The sequence below is a fragment of the Marmota marmota genome, unplaced genomic scaffold (genome assembly GCF_001458135.2).
Source record: "Marmota marmota marmota unplaced genomic scaffold, marMar, whole genome shotgun sequence".
NCBI lineage: Eukaryota > Metazoa > Chordata > Mammalia > Rodentia > Sciuridae > Marmota > Marmota marmota.
This window is the reverse complement of record NW_025999927.1, coordinates 3,811,214-3,830,386: the sequence shown is the minus strand read 5'-3', so window position 1 is coordinate 3,830,386 and position 19,173 is coordinate 3,811,214. Positions and strand designations below refer to the sequence as shown.

The 19,173-nt window shown below is 41.1% G+C and overlaps 1 protein-coding gene across 9 annotated transcripts in view; it reads left to right on the top strand.

Annotated features, from left to right (window-relative positions):
- Positions 1-19,173, top strand: part of Lyst (lysosomal trafficking regulator) — a 165,948-nt gene that overhangs the window by 144,234 nt on the left and 2,541 nt on the right. For 7 of the 9 annotated variants that reach the window (XM_048800390.1, XM_048800391.1, XM_048800392.1 and 4 more), the window contains 6 exons: positions 57-193; positions 5,534-5,632; positions 11,158-11,297; positions 12,255-12,352; positions 18,081-18,237; positions 18,649-18,720. In XM_048800390.1, the coding sequence (XP_048656347.1) occupies positions 57-193; positions 5,534-5,632; positions 11,158-11,297; positions 12,255-12,352; positions 18,081-18,237; positions 18,649-18,720 (703 nt within the window). The remainder of the gene's footprint in view (positions 1-56; positions 194-5,533; positions 5,633-11,157; positions 11,298-12,254; positions 12,353-18,080; positions 18,238-18,648; positions 18,721-19,173) is intronic. The other 2 variants (XM_048800397.1, XM_048800394.1) reach the window with 2 other exon arrangements.

The following is a 19,173-nucleotide window of genomic DNA, read 5'->3' as shown; positions in this document are numbered from 1 at the left end:
TCACATAACTACTGAGAAGTGACAGTTTGATACTTTTCTTTCTCCTCTCCCTGGAGGTGTGAGAAGCATGAACAGTACTGACATTCAGTGGTCGGCCATCCTGAGCTGGGGGTATGCTGACAATATCTTAAGGTTGAAGAGTAAGCAAAGTGAGCCGCCAGTGAACTTCATACAGAGCTCACAGCAGTACCAGGTAAACCATTCTGTGGAACACTTTATAGTGATTAAATACCATGCTTTCCAAAGGAGCCAGAGCACAGCAGCTTGTTTAAATATCCTTAAGTAGTGTTGTTGAGGAATTGGTGTCTGCCCTGTTCTTTGAACTGTACCCACTATTGTTCTCCATCCACTTCCTTGTTGAGAGGGTTATCATAATGGCCTGTGAGCAGAACTGGCACTGCTTTCTTCCCTGTTCACTTGCCTTTGTCACTAGGTCATTTACTTTAACCATAGCGCCATCTTGGTCACCTGACTTTTCCTAAGTGGACTGGGCACTCAGCATGGTGAAGTAGCAGAATACTGGGCCTCAGGCCCTGTGATCTGCTCTGGATTCCTGGCTTTCTTATTTTTTAACCATGTAGTCTTTGGCATATGACTCAGCCTTTCCAAGCTGGGGTGTCTTTCTTCTTCTTTAAAACTGGGAGAGTAGTACTCATGCTACCCTTAAAGAGCAGTTATGAAAACATTTCCAACATTTGAAGTTTGTCAACTGTAACTGTCGTGTAGATGCGTAGCACTGCTGCAGCTGCCGTAGGCTCTGACTGAGCGCACAGTCTCCCTTCTCTGTCTATGGGAAGTTCTCCTACCGTTCTCTCATCCATCCTCTAGGCAACAAGACTGTTCCTATGCCCTAGGATGTCCTGCATTCCCTGAGCTCTTTAGGGACAGGGTGAGCTACTGTGGGGAAGTTTCTGGTGGTGGAGCAAGGGGAGCAGAGACTGGTTGGCATAAGCTGAGAGGATGTCACCCTTTGCTTTCTGGTTTTCCAGTAAGCTGACAAGCAAAGAGGAAAGGAACCGTGAAAAACGGCCTACTCAGATTTTAATAAGAATTCTTTTTAGTTTTGAAACATATCAGCTACATTTATCAAAGCATTTGATGCAGACAGAGATATATGTCTGAATACAAGCAATTTATCACCATAAATCATCACAGAGCTGGCATGAAAATGAGCTGGCACTGGAAACACAGAATCTACTGAGGAGTAAGCATGCGTGTCTCACTGACTCCTTTTTGGAACTGTTATGGATGGGGGTGAAGAGCGAAACACAGGCACAGTGGGAGTCAGATGTGTTTTGCATTAACATGATTAGATTATGACCAGGTGCATCTCCCTGCTGACAACAGTTATCTGGATTTACAATCTAGACTTTCCAGGGAGAAGGTGAAGAAGTGCAAATGAAATCTTCAAATCTTTATCACCATTAACTGAATGCTAAAGCAAAGACACTTACCATGATTTTTCAGTCAAAATCTTTATGCCTTCTATTACTAGGAATTCCTTCTACTTGTTTAAGAGTTGGCTATTACTGATTAACTCATTAGGTAGACTTAATATGAAGAAAGGACAAAGAAGCAATGACCTTAAGCTTTTCAATTCACTGATATATCTTATTCAGTACAAAGACAAGTGTTTATCAAACTGTTTTTGCAAGGTTGTTTTAAATATAGATCTTGTTTTTATATTTTTTCCAGCTTTATTGAAGTGTAATTGATAAATAAAACCTATTTATGTTTAAGGTACACAACGTGATGTTTTGATACACTTTATGAAGTGATTACCACAATTAATTTATGTGTAAGATGGGAACATTTTAAGATGTACTGAACTAATTCCAAGTACGTAATGAAGTCCTGCTCACTGCAGACCCCATGGCGCACACCACGCCTCCAGAGCTCTGTCATCCTGGACAGCCAAGCCTCTGTCCCCTTCAGCCAGGGTGACCGTCTTCCCACCCCAGCCCTGGCGACCGTACTTCTACTCTCTGCTGCCACAAGCTCAACTCTTTTAGAATCCACAACATCTTGTAGTATTTGTCTTTCTGTGTTCTGTGTGTGTGTGTGTGTGTGTGTGTAATATTATATAATGGTATATATATCATATAATATATATTATTTGTGTCATGTAAAATTTGGTAAACAAACACCATAAAAGATGAGCAAATACTCTCCTAAGTCTTTTTAACAAAAAGGGATGGTCCAGATTCTTGTTGTAAAATATTGCATGATCAAGTATTTCCAGTGAATTGACAAACGGGTCAGGAGACCACACTTCATTTTATCTTTAGAGTATGTTGTTTGCAGACTCAACTCAAAGTGGAACAAGGACCTAGGAATTAGTCCAGAGACCCTGCACCTAATAGAAGAAAAATAGGCCCAATTCTTCATGTTGGATTAGGCCCTGAATTCCTTAACAAGACTCCTAAAGCACAAGAAATAAAATCAAGAATCAATAAAGGATGGATTCAAACTGAAAAGCTTCTTCTCAGCAAAAGAAACAGTGAGGTGAATAGAGCCTACAGAATGGGAGCAAATTCTTACCATACACACATCAGAAAGAGCATGTTCCAGGATATATAAAGAACTCAAAAAACTAACACCAAAAAAACAAATCACCCAATCAATAAATGGGCCAAGGAACTGAACAGACACTTCTCACAAGATGATATATGATCAATCACAAATATATGAAAAAATGTTCAACGTCTCTAGTAATTAGAGAAATGCAAATCAAAACTACTCTAAGATTTCATCTCACTCCAGTCAGAATGGCAGCTATTAAGAATACAAACAATAAGAACAGTTGACAAGGATGTAGGGAGAAAGGAACACTCATTCATTGTTGGTGGGACTGCAAATTGGTGTAGCCAATATGGAAATCAGATTCCTTGTAAAACTTGGAATGGAACCACCATTTGACCCAGCTATCCCACTACTTGGTTTATACCCAAAGGACTTAAAAACAGCATACTACAGGGGCACAGCCACATCAATGTTTATAGCAGCACAATTCATAATAGCTAAATTTTGGAACCAACCTAGATGCCCTTCAATAGATGAATGGATAAAGAAACTGGTATACATATACAATGGAATATTACTCAGCATTAAAAGAGAATAAAGTCATGGCATTTGCATGTAAATGGATTGAGTTGGAGAATATCATGCTAAGTGAAGCAAGCCAATCCCAAAAACCCAAAGGCCAAGAGACTGGGATTGTGGCTCAGCGGTAGAGTGCTCACCTAGCACATATGAGGCGCTGGGTTTGATCGTCAACACCACATAAAAATAATAAAATATTAATAATAATAATAATAATAAAATAAAGGTATTGTGTTCAACTACAACCAAAAATATATACATATCAAAAAAAAAAATAAAGGCCGAATGTTTTCTCTGATATTTGGATGCTAATCCATGGGGATGGCGGGGGTGGGAGGAATGGAGGAACTTTAGATAGGGCAAAGGGAAGGGAGGGAAGGAAAGACAGTGGAATGAGACGGACGTGATTACCCTAAGTAGATGTATGAAGACACGAATGGTGTGACTCTACTTTGTGTACAAACAGAGACATGAAAAATTGTGCTCTATATGTGTACTATGAATTGAAATGCATTCTCCTGTCATGTATAACAAATTAGAATAAATAAATTTAAAAAAAAAATAGATATGCTAAAAAAAATAGATATGCTGTTTGCTCATTTGTTCTTCAGTTTGAAAAATTCATCTAGAATACCACCATATGGAGACTCACTCTGAGATCTGACTTAGGTGATCACTCTCATCACTGCCGAGAATCTAGGGCGTTGCTGGCACCTTGCCCTCATCTTGTGATTAGTCTCCTAACTGTAAGAGGCTTCTTTCTCTTTCACTTTCCTTCTCTTTGTTGTTACTGGTAGAAAATGAAAAATTCTGATTTCTTAGCTTTTCAGTGAAAGCCAAAAGCAGACTCCAGAAATGGTGTGTCCACCTTCCTTTGTGCCTTCTTGAAAGATCACTCTGTACTTTGGACAATGCAGTAAGGAAACCAAAAGATGGCACAGTTCATTTCCCTCATTGTGTTATCCTTCTAGGAGATCACTCCATCATCTCTAATTTTGTTCTTATGTTTTTAGCATAGTTAGGAATAACTGATGAGTAGTGACAAAATGATTCCTAGAACAATGAAATAGCAAAATGTTTCAAGATTTAGGAAAAATAAGATCACAGTCCTTTTAGGTTTAGAAAAGACTTCAGTGGATCAGTATGGTAATTGTAAGAGAATGAGTTTTCTTATATACATTTATAATACATGTTTTATTCTCTATGTGTGTGCATATATATATGACATATCTCACACATACACACACACACACACACACATACACACACATATGATTTATGTTTGTTTGTTTAACTAAGGATTAAACCCAGAGGTGTGCTACCACTGGGCTGCATTTCCAACCCTTTTTATTTTTATTTTGAAACAAGGTCCCAATAAAGTTGCCCAGGCTGGCCTCTAACTTGTGATCCTCCTGCCTCAGTGTCCTAAATATCTGAGATGATGGGCTTGCACCACCACACCCAGCTATTCTCTATATTTTTTAAAGTAAATTTCTTTGAAAGAATAAAATTTATTAGGTAGCAGTACTTACAAATAGTTACAACTAGTGAAGAAAGAAACTCAAAAAATAAAAGTGGATCCAATGGATCCATAATTTATTATGAGTAAAGAAGAATCATGATCAAAGAAAGTAATTTTCTAATGTAGCAGAGACTTAAACATTTTTGTAGGTCCAAGAATAGATGGTTTGAAGATATAAGGACCAGTGTTCTGTTGTGGGTCTAGACAGGGATTGGAGGTCAGAAGAGGAATAGGCAGTAGGTAGCTGATGACCTCCATCTTCTTAGTGAAGTGGGGAGGGACTATGGGCTGCAGCAGAGGTGCCCTGGGGGCAGAGCATTTGCAGTCAGAGGCTGTGGATAGGGCAGTGGGTGTCAGCTGGGGCCCACAGGAGGCCTGTCCAGCCACGTGGGGAACCCAGCTGAGCTTGAATGGTACCTTCTCAGCTGGGACTGAAGAATTTTGCACCAAAAGAGTGACCCCAGCTTCTCTGCTTCATGATTATGTTTACTTCTTCTCCTACTCAAGGGCCTTTAGGACTGGCAGAAGCGAAGCCTTTGTTGAATATACTTTGTTCTCCACCAGAAAAGAAGAGGGGAGAGCTGTGTGAAAGTGAAAGCTGACCACTGTGAGACTCACACATGCACTCACGTTCAAACTGGGGTCTGACCTCTCCTAGACCATTTAGCTGAGCTGCTGGGGAACAGATGACCTCAGGGGCCTTGTAATACCTTTTGATCTGGAAACAATTTTTAAATGTTTGGTTTAAAGTTACAGAAAGTGCTATTATATCTGGCACCTGCCCCATCTTCTCAAGTAAAACATTTACCTGGAATTTTGTGATTGTGTAATTTTTAAAATAGCTGTGAGAAATAGAAGTACTTCTCACAATTTGAAGATGTTACATTCTTTGATTTGTCCTTTTTGAAGGTGACTAGTTGTGCTTGGGTACCTGACGGTTGCCAGCTCTTCACTGGGAGCAAGTGCGGTGTGATCACGGCCTACACGAACAGATTCACCAGTAGCACGGTAGGTCCTGGGCCCTCCTGTCAGGGCAGGAAAGTGGCTTTCATTTTCCCACACCAGTTCTTAAAATGTGAAAAGTCACATATCTAAATCTTTAGATTTAGGTTTATAATGATTTTCAGGGGGGAAGACGGCCAGTGTCTCATTGGGGAGTTCTTCTGCCAGAGGAATCCAAGCCCCCCTAAATAGCCACCCTAAATCTTAATATCTCAAATAATTAACAAATAACAAAACACAAACACTCAGAGGTACATTATGAAGACAAACAACAATAAGTATTGGCGAGGATGTGGGGAAAAAGGCACGCTCATATACTGCTGGTGGGACTGCAAGTTGGTGCAGCCCATATGGAAAGCAGTATGAGATTCCTTGGAAAACTGGGAATGGAACCACCATTTGACCCAGCTATCCCTTTCCTCAGTCTATACCCAAAGGACCAAAGGACTTAACTACAGGATACAGCCACATCAATTTTTATAGCAGCACAATTCACAATAGCTAAACTGTGGAACCAATCTAGATTCCCTTCAGTAGATAAATAGATTAAAAAATGTGGCATATATACCAATGGAATATTACTCAGCAATAAAAGAGAATAAAATCATGGCATTTGTAGGTAAATGGATGGAGTTGGAGAAGATAATGCTAAGTGAAGTTAGTCAATCCCAAAAAACCAAATACCAAATGTTTTCTTCGATACAGGAGGCTGATTCATAGTGGAGCGGGAGCATAGGGAGCGGAAGCATGGGAGGAATAGACAAACTCTAGATAGGGCAGAGAGGTGGGAGTGGAATGGAGGGGGCATGGGATTAGATATTATGGTGGATTGTAATAGACATTATTATCCAGAGTACATATATGAAGACATGAATGGGTGTGAATATACTTTGTATACAACCAGAGATATAAAAAATTTTGCTCTATATGTGTAATAAGAATTGTAATGCATTCCGCTGTCATAAATAAATTTTAAAAATTAATTTTAAAAAAGGCAAGGGTAAGGTTTCATGGGCGGAGCCTTGCAGTCAGCAGGTTGATTGACATCTTGGCAGGTCACACCCATCTCAGGCACTGTGTGGGATCTTAGGCAGAGCTTGAGAGGGAAGAGGGAAGCTCACCTGGGCAGTCAGTACCTATAGGGAGTGCCACAGAGAGTTCCCAGTGCCAGACTTATCCCCTCAGGAGGTTACTGTGCGCAACATGGTTCACACACAACCCACAGATGGCTGGTGACAATGATCATGAAAAAATTTGGAAATAATTGTATAGGCTCTTGCTCTTTAGTTTCAAAGACAAATAGCATTTTGAGTTATGATCTGTTTTGTGTCTAGGGTTTGTCATGACATTGGAAGCTTGCCTGCCTTCTCAGTGCCCACCTGAATGCTTAGGAAGGGTGATCACATTTGAAAGCTTAGAAACCCTAGTGTTAAGCATTCCCATTCTCTCTGGATAAATTTTTATTACTTAATGGAAGAAACATGTTTTAAGCCCTTCACTGAACTTCCAAGATACGTAGCTGCTCTTAAGTGACTCCCACTAATTACACTTTTCTCAGTTATATTATAAAATATATTTTGCTGGGTGAAACCTGTAAAGTAGTATAGAGTGACTTCCAGGTTCTTCTTACTTTATCTGTGCTTGTTCCATTTTAATCCCTTGTTTCTTTGCCGTGATCCCCTGGGGTATAAAGGTAATAATATTGCTTCTGTCTCGGAACCTAAGGAGCCATTAAAATGTTCTCAGCAGGAGTGATAGACCCAGTTGGCCTCTTAGGGAGACCTGAGTAGAGTCTGCAAGGGGTATCCCTTCCAGGGTGAGAGACCAGGACACAGTGGTGCAGGCAGCATGTGAGGGGATAGACAGCAGAGTTCGTGCTCCAAGACAGGAGAGGAGCCATCCAGTGGCAGGGAGCCTGACTTGGGCTGGGTCTTGAAGGGTGATTTCCTACATGGAGAGAAGAGGAGATAACATTTTGGCACATGAACCAGCTCCCACAGTGGCATGGAGTCAAGGCCTGGTGATTTGGAGGGTGGCAAATAGTTTTCTGTATGGAATATAACATGTAAGGAAGGCATGGCTAAACAGGGCAGAAGTGAGCTGAGCCAGGGGTCAGGGTCCTGTGTGACAGGAACGGATGCTAAGGAACCTGAGCAGAGGAAGGCCATAACTTGTGGAATGTCTGCTTCGTCTCGCTTTTACTCCCAAAAGGTCTAAAATGGCTTTCACCCTGTGCATCTTGAATATCTATAGCAGCCAGCACCTTTAGCCTCTGAGCTCACCCTCCTGTTTGTGCTTCCTGCAAATCTACTCCAAAATCTGCCACAGGGGCAGAGGTGTGCTGTGCACTCAAGTCACTGTATAGCTGGGTACCTTTTTAAAAACTGGCTTTATCCTTTGCTCTTTATCTCCACTTGCTTTTGTCAACGCTTTGAACAGCCTTGCTCTTGGTTTTCCTTATTTCTGTACTTTTTTAAATATTTATTTATTTATTTATTTTTAGTTTTAAGTGGACACAATATCTTTATTTTACATTTATGTGGTGCTGAGGATCGAACCCAGTGCCTCGAGCATGCTAGGCTCTACCACTGAGCCACAACCCCAGCCAGCACAAGATCAGTAACTCTTGCAGTCAGTTTAAAGCACAGTTTATACAATTACCAGATACACTCCATGGGCCCTGTGTTGTATTTGCCCCATGACTGTCATTCATGTCACAGAGTGAAAAGTGGAGAAGAGCTCAGTAAGTTTGTACTTTTAGGTTCCTTCTGACATATTTTTTACAAAAATGAATGAGAATAATATTGTTATAAAACTTGAGGAAAATACTGGCCCTAGAGGCCAAACTTGCAGCTTGTCAAGTAGAACACTAACCTCCTTCAGTTTTGAATTTGAGGCAGCTAATTAATCTGTACTCAGAGTAGTTGTTCTCTTTAAAAATGGGGTTGTGGCTCAGTGGTAGCGAGCTTGCCTAGCATGTGTGAGGCCCTGGGTTTGATTCTCAGCACCTCAAGTAAATGAATAAAATAAATAAAGGCCCATTGACAACTAAAAAATATTTTTTCTGAGATACTGAAGAAAAATAAAGTAGATATGAGAAAAAAAAATTATAGAAATAAAATAATTAAAATAATAGCTTATATTTACTTAATGCTTACTTGGTATCAGCTCTTTACATATTCCAACATGTTGAATCTTCTTTCCAGTCCTTGGATGAAGTTTTCTTTATCATCCCATTTTCAGATGAGATTCCTGAAACACAGAGTTGATGTCTTGTAACTTCACCAAGGTGTCATAGCCAGTTCATTGTAATGACCAGGTCAACAGCAGGTTACAGAACTGATGAACTGGAGGACAGATCTGAAAAAGTTACACAGAATGTAACACAGAGAAAGAGAAAAGATGAGAGAAGAAGGAGTAGAGAGGTGAGAATGAGCAGGTCCAGGGGTGGCAGGTAGTTACAGAAAGAGAGACTAGAGAAAGGCAGAATTAGAGGAGGTGTGACTGAAAAGCTTCCAGAATTAAAACTCAAATTTTGATTGCTGAATCACAGTAGTTCACATGGATGAATAAAAAATGAGTCAATCCTGTCTTCTCCAGAGGTAATACATATATATGTATATTAATAGACATATACTTAAGGATATATATCATATATATGTAATTACCCATGCTGGCCTTGAACTTGTGATATTCCTGCCTCAGCCTCCCATATATAATATATATGTATATACATTATATGAAAGACTAATACATACATACATATATTAATGTATACTTAATATGTATCTCTATTATGTTTATATTATCAATATACTTATATATACATATATGTATATTAATATATTTATAATATATGCATGTATGTATTAGCCTTAAAAGTATCAAGGAGTGGGCATGTTTGCACACACCTGCAATCCCAGCTGCGTGGGAAGCTGAGGCAGGAGGATCTCAAGTTTGAGGCCAGCCAGTACAACTGACACCCTGTCTCAACATGAAAAACAAAGGACTGGGGCTGGGGCTCAGTGGAAGAGCACTTGCCTAGCATGTGTCAGGCACTGGGTTCGATCCCCAGTACCACATAAAAATAAATGAATAAAATAAAGGTTCATCAACATCTAAAAAAAATATTTTAAAAAAAATGAAAAACAAAAAGGATTGAGATCCAGGTGCAGTGGCACACACCTGTGATCCCAGTGGCTTGGGAGGCTGAGGCAGGAGGATCGTGAGTTTAAGGCCAGCCTCAGCAACTTATCGAGACCCTAAGCAACTAAGTGAGACTCTGGATTTGATCCCCAGCACAGCACGGGGATTAAATCCATAAAACATAAAAAGGGTTGGAGATGTGGCTCAGTGGTTAAGCACCCCTGGGTTTAATCTCCAGAACCAAAAAAAAAAAAAGAAGAAGAAGAAGAAGAAAATTTAAGACAGTTATAACTTCTGACAAGGGAGAGGAAGTAGGATATAAAACAGGACATAAACTATATGTATAATGTTTAATGCTTTCTTTAAAAAAATAAACTGATAATGTAAAATATTTAGTTGGTTTAACTGGGTGGTCAGTATATAGGTCTTTATTACACTTGCTCTTCTTAAGTTTCTATGATCTTTGAAGGGAAAATACTGAAATGTTTGTGATAATGAGCATCCCGATAAGGAAAACGAGAGCCAAAGCCCATGGACACCCAGTCTATGTAGGCCAGGCTCACCCTCGGGCATCAGCGTGCTCTCTTGGGCCTAGGAAATCGGGCCTTAGCTGCTAACGAGGAGCAGGGCATGAGAGCCCATAGCCACAGGTAGCATCATAAAAATTGGTCCAGCACCTTTGAAAATTGTACTGCCAAGAATTATAATTTTACATAGTCATAAAATTCTAGAATTTTCCCTGAAGAAAAAGTTCATAAAGCTTTTAAACATGAATAATTTTATGGTACTATCTATAATTTGAAAAATTGGAAACAATTTTAAGCCTATAAATGAAGGACACTCAAGTAAACTGAGTTATACTAACCATATAGAGTATTATATCACTTTAAAATTGTTACAAAAACAGTATCAAAACTAGAAAATACTTATAGGGGCCTGGGGATGGAGCTCAGTTGTTAGAGTGCTTACCTTGCATGCATAAGAACCTGGGTTCAATCCCCAGCACCACCAAAAAAAAAAAAAAAATTATCTTCCAGTTATTTTGAAGAAAATACTTATAGGAGAATGTGTAAAAGAAAAAATAAATAATTTTTTTATGTAGCAATATTATAACTATAAAAATATATGTTCCTTTGAAAAAAGACTAGAGAAGAATTGACAAAAATGAAAAGCATACAAGTTGATGAAATCCACCAATGTAAAAAGTCAAAATTTTTTATTAGTTTTATCCTTTAAAACAGGTTGAACTGAATAGGGTTGAAAAATTGATCACATGAGAGAAAAATTGATCACGTAAGAAGGCTGTTTGAATCACTTGGCTTCCTTATTTTTGAGTAACTATACGAGGATATTCTGTGCTGATTTTTATACTTTCTGAATTTCAGCCATCAGAGATAGAAATGGAGACTCAGATACACCTTTATGGGCACACGGAAGAGGTGACCAGCTTGTGTGTTTGCAAACCGTACAGCATCATGATAAGCGTGAGCAGAGATGGAACCTGCATCCTGTGGGACTTGAACAGGTATGGGGGGTGTCCAACTCACACGTAGGGGGTATTGGACTCACTTGTGGGGAGGTGGGACTCACATGGAGTGACTCACACATGGGGGGATAGAACTCACACGTGAGGGGTGTGGGACTCACATGTGGTGGGGGGTGTTCGACTCACACATGGCTTTTTTTTCCCCCGTACTGTGCTGGGGATCAAATCCAGGTTACACATATGCTAGGCAAGCACTCTACTACTAAGCTACAGCCCCAGCCCCAAAGACAGCTGTTTTTAATATTGTAGTTCTTACTGTATGAGTAAAATAGTACCATTACATTATAATTTTAAGAATGAAACACATGCCTAAAGATAAGATTACCTTTATAATCATATTAAAATCAAAAGATCAGGTAAGAAAATATGTATGTCTTAATGTAGACACATACTAAGGAAGTCTTGCCAACGACCCACGCTGACGAGATGAGCTGGCCAAAACGTTAAACCAAGAAATCACTCAACACAGACATAAGTTCTGCAGATCAAGGGTGGGACTGCTCTGCGACCTTAAAAGTCAGCCTCCACGCTAGACAGTATGCTGGAAAAGAGAGTGTACACCCAGAATCTCTTTACTTTTATAGGGGGACTCACAAAGAAGTTGATAGAGTGTTCTTCACCACATAGGCAGGGGGCAAGGCTTCAGGGTAGAGTCTTGCTTCATGCTGTCTTGTGGTCAGCAGATTGATGGACATCTTGGCGAGTCACACCCATCTCAGGTGCTGTGTGGGATCACAGGCAGTGCTAACGGGAAGGCGCACTTGCATGGTGCAGCCCAGTCAGCGTGCGATGCCAGGCCTGTCCCCTCACTTGGCTACTATGTGCATAGTTCACACACACAGCCCATGGATGGCTCATGACAGAAAAGAATTATACAAATAAGAGAATAGTTCTATTTAGTGATCATATTGCAAATTCATGTCTTTTGTGTTTCAGACTGTGCTATGTACAAAGTCTGGCAGGACATAAAAGCCCTGTCACAGCTGTCTCTGCCAGTGAAACTTCAGGTGACATTGCTACTGTGTGTGATTCAGGTAAGCTTGGCCCAAGCCACAGCATAGGGCCGCCACTCTATCAGGGCACCACCAGCTGGTTACTTTCCAGGAGGAGCGTCTCTCAGGTCCCTCCCTACCTGGCCTGAGCACTGTGGACATTGCATGTATTTGCGTTAAAATACAATCAGGTCTGAGACTGAGATCCTTGATACAGGCATCAACTTGTGCAGAAATTAATATTGTCATAATTTAGCTGTTTCCCTGATATATGAAAAATTGCATTTGAGCACACATACCCAAATTATTTTGCATAATTATTGGAATTTTCTTGGTTTTTGTTTTTCTTTGCTATTTTTGCTTCTGCTTTTTAGCTATTGACTTTGTTACCTTCCTCCTATTAGTAAGCACAGTAAACTGAGTTTGAAGACATAATTGGCTTTTATTAGTCCTCGTGACCTGGCAGCACCCCACCTATGAAATAGAAAGACACTGCGGTGAGCTGAGTAGGAGCCTGCTATGCTGGCAGAAGTCTGGAGCACACAGAGAGGATTTCTTTACTATGCCAGCTCTGGCAGTCCAACCCCTTATGATTGGTTGCTTCAAATCTGTTTTTTGGAAAACTAGCCCACTTCCAAGTTCAGTTTGATTATGTGGCACCTGGCCCCAGTGACTCCGTTTGGTTTATTCTGTGGCGCAGTGGCCTCCCATACCTTTACTCCTGATAAATGAAGAGCATCGGCAGGTGACAAGCCTTAAGTGATGGCATTCCTGAGAGAGGGCAGTAGTATAGGATAGTAAGTGGAGCCATGATCTGCCTTAATATGCAAAAATACATCTCCTGGCTGAAGTCAGGATTTTTTCATGTGTGTATGTTTTTAAAATAGTACATCTAGCTACAAAGAACAATAAGAAAATGTATGATTTCCTGCTTGGATTTCTGCTTTTAAGGAATTTTTTTTTAAGAGAGAGACAGAGAGGAGAGCGAGAGAGAGAGAGAGAATTTTTTAATATTTATTTTTCAGTTTTCCGTGGACACAACACGTTTATTTTATTTTTATGTGGTGCTGAGGATCGAACCCAGTGCCCCACGCATGCCAGGCGAGCGTGTTACCACTTGAGCCACATCCCCAGCCCTTAAGGAATTTTTTAATTGAAAGGATCCTTTGAACAACCATTTGCTTCTTTCTGTCCACTCAGCCTAGAGTATCTTTGACACGTCTGTAATGAGTGGTCCTCTATCCTTTGTTTATATTTTTATATTGTTTGATTTTTTATGACACCAAATATATGATGTCTTTCCAAACACCAACTATTTCTTCAGTTCTCTACCACTACCTGGGTGAACAACAATACAGCTCATTCTCTCACCACTGGAAGTGAGCAGTTTAGGAGTTGCCATGACCACTTGCTCTCAGATTTAATGACTCCCTAGAGCAACTCAGAAATCAGTACAACCCTGCATAGGTTGAGTATCCCTTGTCCAAAATGCCTGGGAGCTGGGTGTTTTATTATGGAATATTTACATATATATGCTGAGATATTTTAGGTGTGCGGCTCAGTTATAAATATTAAATTCACTTGTGTTTTTGTCTGCCTTGCACACACAGCCTGAAGATAATTTCATATAGTATTTTTCACTTGCATCCTGTCTGTGACCCACCACATGAGGTCAGCTATGGGATTTCCTACCTGTGGTTGTTGTCAGCACTCAAAAGCTTTCCGTCTTCAGAGCCTTTCTGATTCTGGGTGCTGGGCCTGCACTTACTACTGTAGTTCACCATGAAGGGTAGAAATGAGCAACCAGAAGAGCCTGTGGGCTGAGGTCCCGAGGGTTCTGAGCATGGCAGCACTGTCCTTCTGGAGCCTGGCTATGGAGCTGGGGCACACACTGCCTGGCCCACAGTGTGTTCTCCTAACCACAGCACCCCCGACCTTGCCATAGGGGTTTGATGGAGACCCCACTAACAGACTGTTGGTGACTGAACCGTCTCAGCCCCACCTCCCTCCCCCCTGCATGTGGGGGTGGGTCTGAAAGTCCCTGCCCTCCAATCCTGGTGACCAGCCCCTTGAGTAATCTCCTTCTTGTAGCAAAAGACAGTGCATCTGAAGGGATTCTAGAGTTCTGTGCCAGGAACCAGGGACAAAAGCCAAATGTTTATTTTTTATTATGCCACAGATGTCTCTTAGGATTTGATGTTGCTGTTGTTGTTTTTACAAAACATTCATTCATTTTTACATTCAGGAGCTATAATGTCATCAGTCATGATGAAAGATTTGAGGTGTTCACGTAGTTTTTGCCATTCTCAGCTCCATCATAAAATCATGTCATGAAAACATTTTTATTTCCTAATGATCACAGCCAGGGGGAAAACCTTACTTAGAGCTGACCTAGGTAATATCAGTGTGAGCAGATGATTCATAAGTTGGCTAATTGTTCTTCCTGGGTTTGTACATTAGCAGCTTTCACAGTGTCACATCCAGAGGTACACTGGGCAGTAAATAATGATATTTATATGAAGTCCTCTTCTTTCTTGTTTTAGCAAGGTTTGAAAGTTAGGGCTTACCCATAGGGAGCCAGATTTTTTAAAGCTAATTACTTCCCTGCTGCCAGCAGTGATTCATATCTGTGATATTATATCAGCTAGTCAGCTGGGAATTAGAACCAAAATTACTTTGCTGCAGTTGCTAACTCACAGTAGGATATCCAAGGGTCCCTAGATAGCGAACAGGGTACAGAGTAATAGGCACAATTTTTTTCCAAATTGAACAAAAAACCCTTCTCAACTTCTCTAAGCCTTCTTGAAACACATATAAAAGAAGTCATAAAGAGCACTGGTGCCAGGTGTGGTGGCACACAGCTGTAATCCCAGTGGCTCAGAAGGCTGAGGCAGGAGGATCACAAGTTCAAAGCCAGCCTCAGCAAATTAGCAGGGCCTTAAGCAACCTTATGAGACCTTGTCTCAAAATAAAAAGTAAAAAGGGCTGGGATGTGGCTCAGTGGTATATTGTCCCGGGTAAATTCCCAGTACAAAAGCAAACAAAACACTTTCTAAAAGAGAGGCCAAACTCATATGTAGTGACCCAGACGAGACTAGCCCAAGAAGGGAAAAAAGTTATCAGATTTAACCTACCAGAGATCTTGATCCTTTAGTGGATACCATCCAAGTAACTTTATTTTTTTTAAAATGTTTATTTTTTAGTTGTAGTTGGACACAATACCTTTATTTCACTCATTTATTTTTATGTGGTGCTGAGATTCGAACCCAGGGTCTTGCACATGCGAGGCGAGTGCTCTACCACTGAGCCACAACCCCAGCCCCACCCAAGTAACTTTAAAATTAAAATTAAAAATAAATAAATATAGGGGCTGGGGATGTGGCTCAAGCGGTAGCGTGCTCACCTGGCATGCGTGCGGCCCGGGTTCGATCCTCAGCACCACATACAAACAAAGACGTTGTGTCCGCCGAAAACTAAAAATAAACATTAATAAATAAATAAATATAAATTTGCTTGTATGTACTTATATATGTGTAGTGTGTGTGTATGTGCATGAAATCTTCTCTAAAGTTACTTTGGCAGTTTTATTCCTCCTGATCATAATTCCTCAGTTCTTACTATGGGATATAGTTTTCATAGTGATAAGATGTGAAATTAAATAAATTATGAAACTCAGATTATTTCTGTGTTTTTTTATTAAACCATTTTATCACTGGACCAAGTACGTGCCTTTGGACAAGGTGGGCCCTGCCCAGTCCTCTGTCAGAGTGGCACTATGAAGTAGAGTATTGCTGTTCTCGATGTTCTTTTAGCCTCTGTGACAGCAGGTAGGGAGAATAACATGTTCCTCAGGAATGCTCAAGTTTCTGACTTTTTAGTTGATGTGTTACATTATAATGAAGCTAGGTGCCATGGGGTGCACCTATAATCCCAGCATCCACGTGGTGGCGAGGGTTGGGGTGGTAAGGCAAGACAATTGAGACTAGCCTAGACAACTTTGCAAGACCCTATCTCAGAATTAAAAATAAAAGGGCTGAGGATGCATGTAGCGCAGTGGCAGAGCACTTGCGTAGCATTCATAAGACCCTGGGTTCCATCCCCAGAACAGCCAGAATTATACAAACATGTACACACACACATATATATACATCTCGATGACTTTTTAAAGAAACTTTTTTTTAAAACCTTTATTTATTTTTATGTGGTACAGAGGATCAAACCCAGGGCCCCGTACCTGCTAGGTGAGTGCTTTACCACTGAGCCACACCCCAGCCCACCAATGACTTTCTTAAGCCTTCTAACCTAATACTCACCTGTTTACTTCATCTTAGGGAAAAAAAAAACAAAAAAACTTTCAGCAGATATTAACTCCTGAGGAAAGGGTAAACGCAGCCTGCCCGTGGACGGGTGACTATCCACCATTCTGTTCTCTAACATACTGAGTCCCTGTGTCTTGATGCTGCTCAGATAGCATCTTCTAATCAGTGTTGTGCAGTGACCCTGGGGCTATGGGCGCAGAGTAGATTTAACACAGAATTGCATCTCAGCCCTTCTGAATATACAGTGGCATTAACTAGATCAGCAGTGTGTGCATCTACCGCCATCAACCCAAACAGGAAGCATGGCCACGCAGCAGTGGCCATGCCCACCCAGCCCCTAGTAACCTTTCCTTTACTTCCTGTCCTGAACTGGCCTGTTTTAGAGACTCTTCATGTCCTGTGCACGTGAATCACACAGTGTTAACCTATTGTTCTTATCTCCCTTAGCATAATGCTTTCAGGATTCATCCATGTTGAATCCCCCATCAAAACTAACTCCCTTTTTTATGGTAAATAACATGCCACACAGTAGTCTGCACACATGCACACACACACATGCACAGACTTATTTATCCACTAGTTTTTGAGGGCATTTGAGTTGTTTCCACCTTGTGGCTGTTTTGAATAATGCCACACCATGGGCATTTTGATCTGTGATATTGAAGGCCTGTAAATCAATAAACATTTACAATATTTGTTTCTTTGTATTAAATATGAAGTATTTTCATTGCCATAATAAAGGAGAGAAATATGTTCTCTACTTCTGTGTTAGCCCTAATGAAAAAGTGAAATGGAAGGTACAAGACAGTGCCATCTGAATGTCCCACCCCCAGGCTTTCTTCATCAGTGTGAGAACATTTCCCCAAAGGAAGCTGCTCTCAGCCCGAGGCCCCAACCACCACTTATTTCTCCAGCGGGGCAGCGATTATGGCCTCTTCCAGCCCCAGGAAAACTAGAAAATAGCTGGTTACTCTGTGGTCTTTGAAAAGAAGGATTTAGTTCAGTAAGGCATGGATAAGTAAGATTCCGCATGAGATATTCTAAAGAGTAGGTTTTCTTTTTTGTAAGAATTTTAGCTCAGGTAATTTTTACTGCAACTTTTTTTTCCTTTTTGAAAGTCACATAAGTCACTTCTGATAGATGGTGTCACAGAATATTTCCATCTCTTTTTGGAGACTGCCTGGCGTTCCCAGGGCTGCAAGTGCTCAGCTTGGGCAGTTTGCACTGAAATGCTGCAGTTGCTCAGGGATCCGTGGTTTGCTCACTGTGCAGCTCTGCACTGTGGACTGCCTGCCCACCTGCCCACCAACCCTGGTCTCCAGGTAGCATGCAGGCCTGTACCATGCTGCCCCAGGCTGCCAAGGAGTGTGGCCTCAGGGCCACCCTGGGTACTCAGTAGGCCTGGGCTCTGACTCCCACCTTCTAGTGACTGGGACGATTTAATGTTGTAGCTGGTGGAGGCAGTGACCTCAGGCTCTGGACAGTGAATGGGGACCTCGTTGGACACGTGCACTGCAGAGAGATCATATGCTCCGTGGCCTTCTCCAACCAACCTGAGGGGATATCCATCAATGTCATTGCTGGGGGACTAGAAAATGGAATTGTGAGGTAAGAAGAGTGTGGACTCGGACTTTTTTATTTGTTTTCATTCGTAAGGATACAGCAACTTTAGAAATATAGTTCTTAATAATATCTAGGCGTATTATAATTTTAGATTGAGAATCACCTTTAGGTACAAGTTCTTTGGTTATTTCCCATTTCTAAATAATAAAGGTAGCTTTAGTACAATTTTGATATTTTTTTGTTAACTGTTAAAAGATTAACAGCATGAAAGTACACAAAGTTAAAAGTCTTTTATTCCCACACCCACCACTGAAAACTTCCTGGAAGTCATGCTGTTAGTGGATAGTTACATTTCCTTCCAGGTGACTTGTAACAGAGAAACAGATGTGCAGGTGTCTGGAGGGTGTGTGGAGGGCATTTTAGTTGGCTTTACTGCATGATGACTTTTCCCTCTAGGCTGTGGAGCACATGGGACCTAAAGCCCGTGAGAGAAATCACATTTCCCAAATCAAATAAGCCTATTGTGAGGTAAGATCTCCCACTCTGTTCCCTGTGATTTGTGATGGTGTTTTTGTTAGATCTTAGAGTATGCCAACATAAAGAAAGGGGTGCTTCAAGGCTTTGTGAAGGGCAGCCATTCCTCACACAGGGCTGTCAGGAACCCAGAGCAAGAACCACACTCCCTGCCATGGGAGCTTACGGCCTGAGGGTCCACTGGAAAGTCAGGCCTGGCAGTGTGCCTGGTGGGCCGTGGAAGGTGAGAAACTGTACTTTCTTACTTCCTTATTTGCAAAGTCCACAGTGGCGATGGCTTGCTGCAGGGGTACATTTGACAAGATTGACAAACAACCAGTTTGTCACATATGTGACTTTTATAAACTCATGTGGGAGCTGGAGTGGTGGCCCAGTGGTAGAGCACTTGCCTAGCATGTATGAGGCACTGGGTTCGATTCTCAGCACTGCATATAAATAAATGAATAA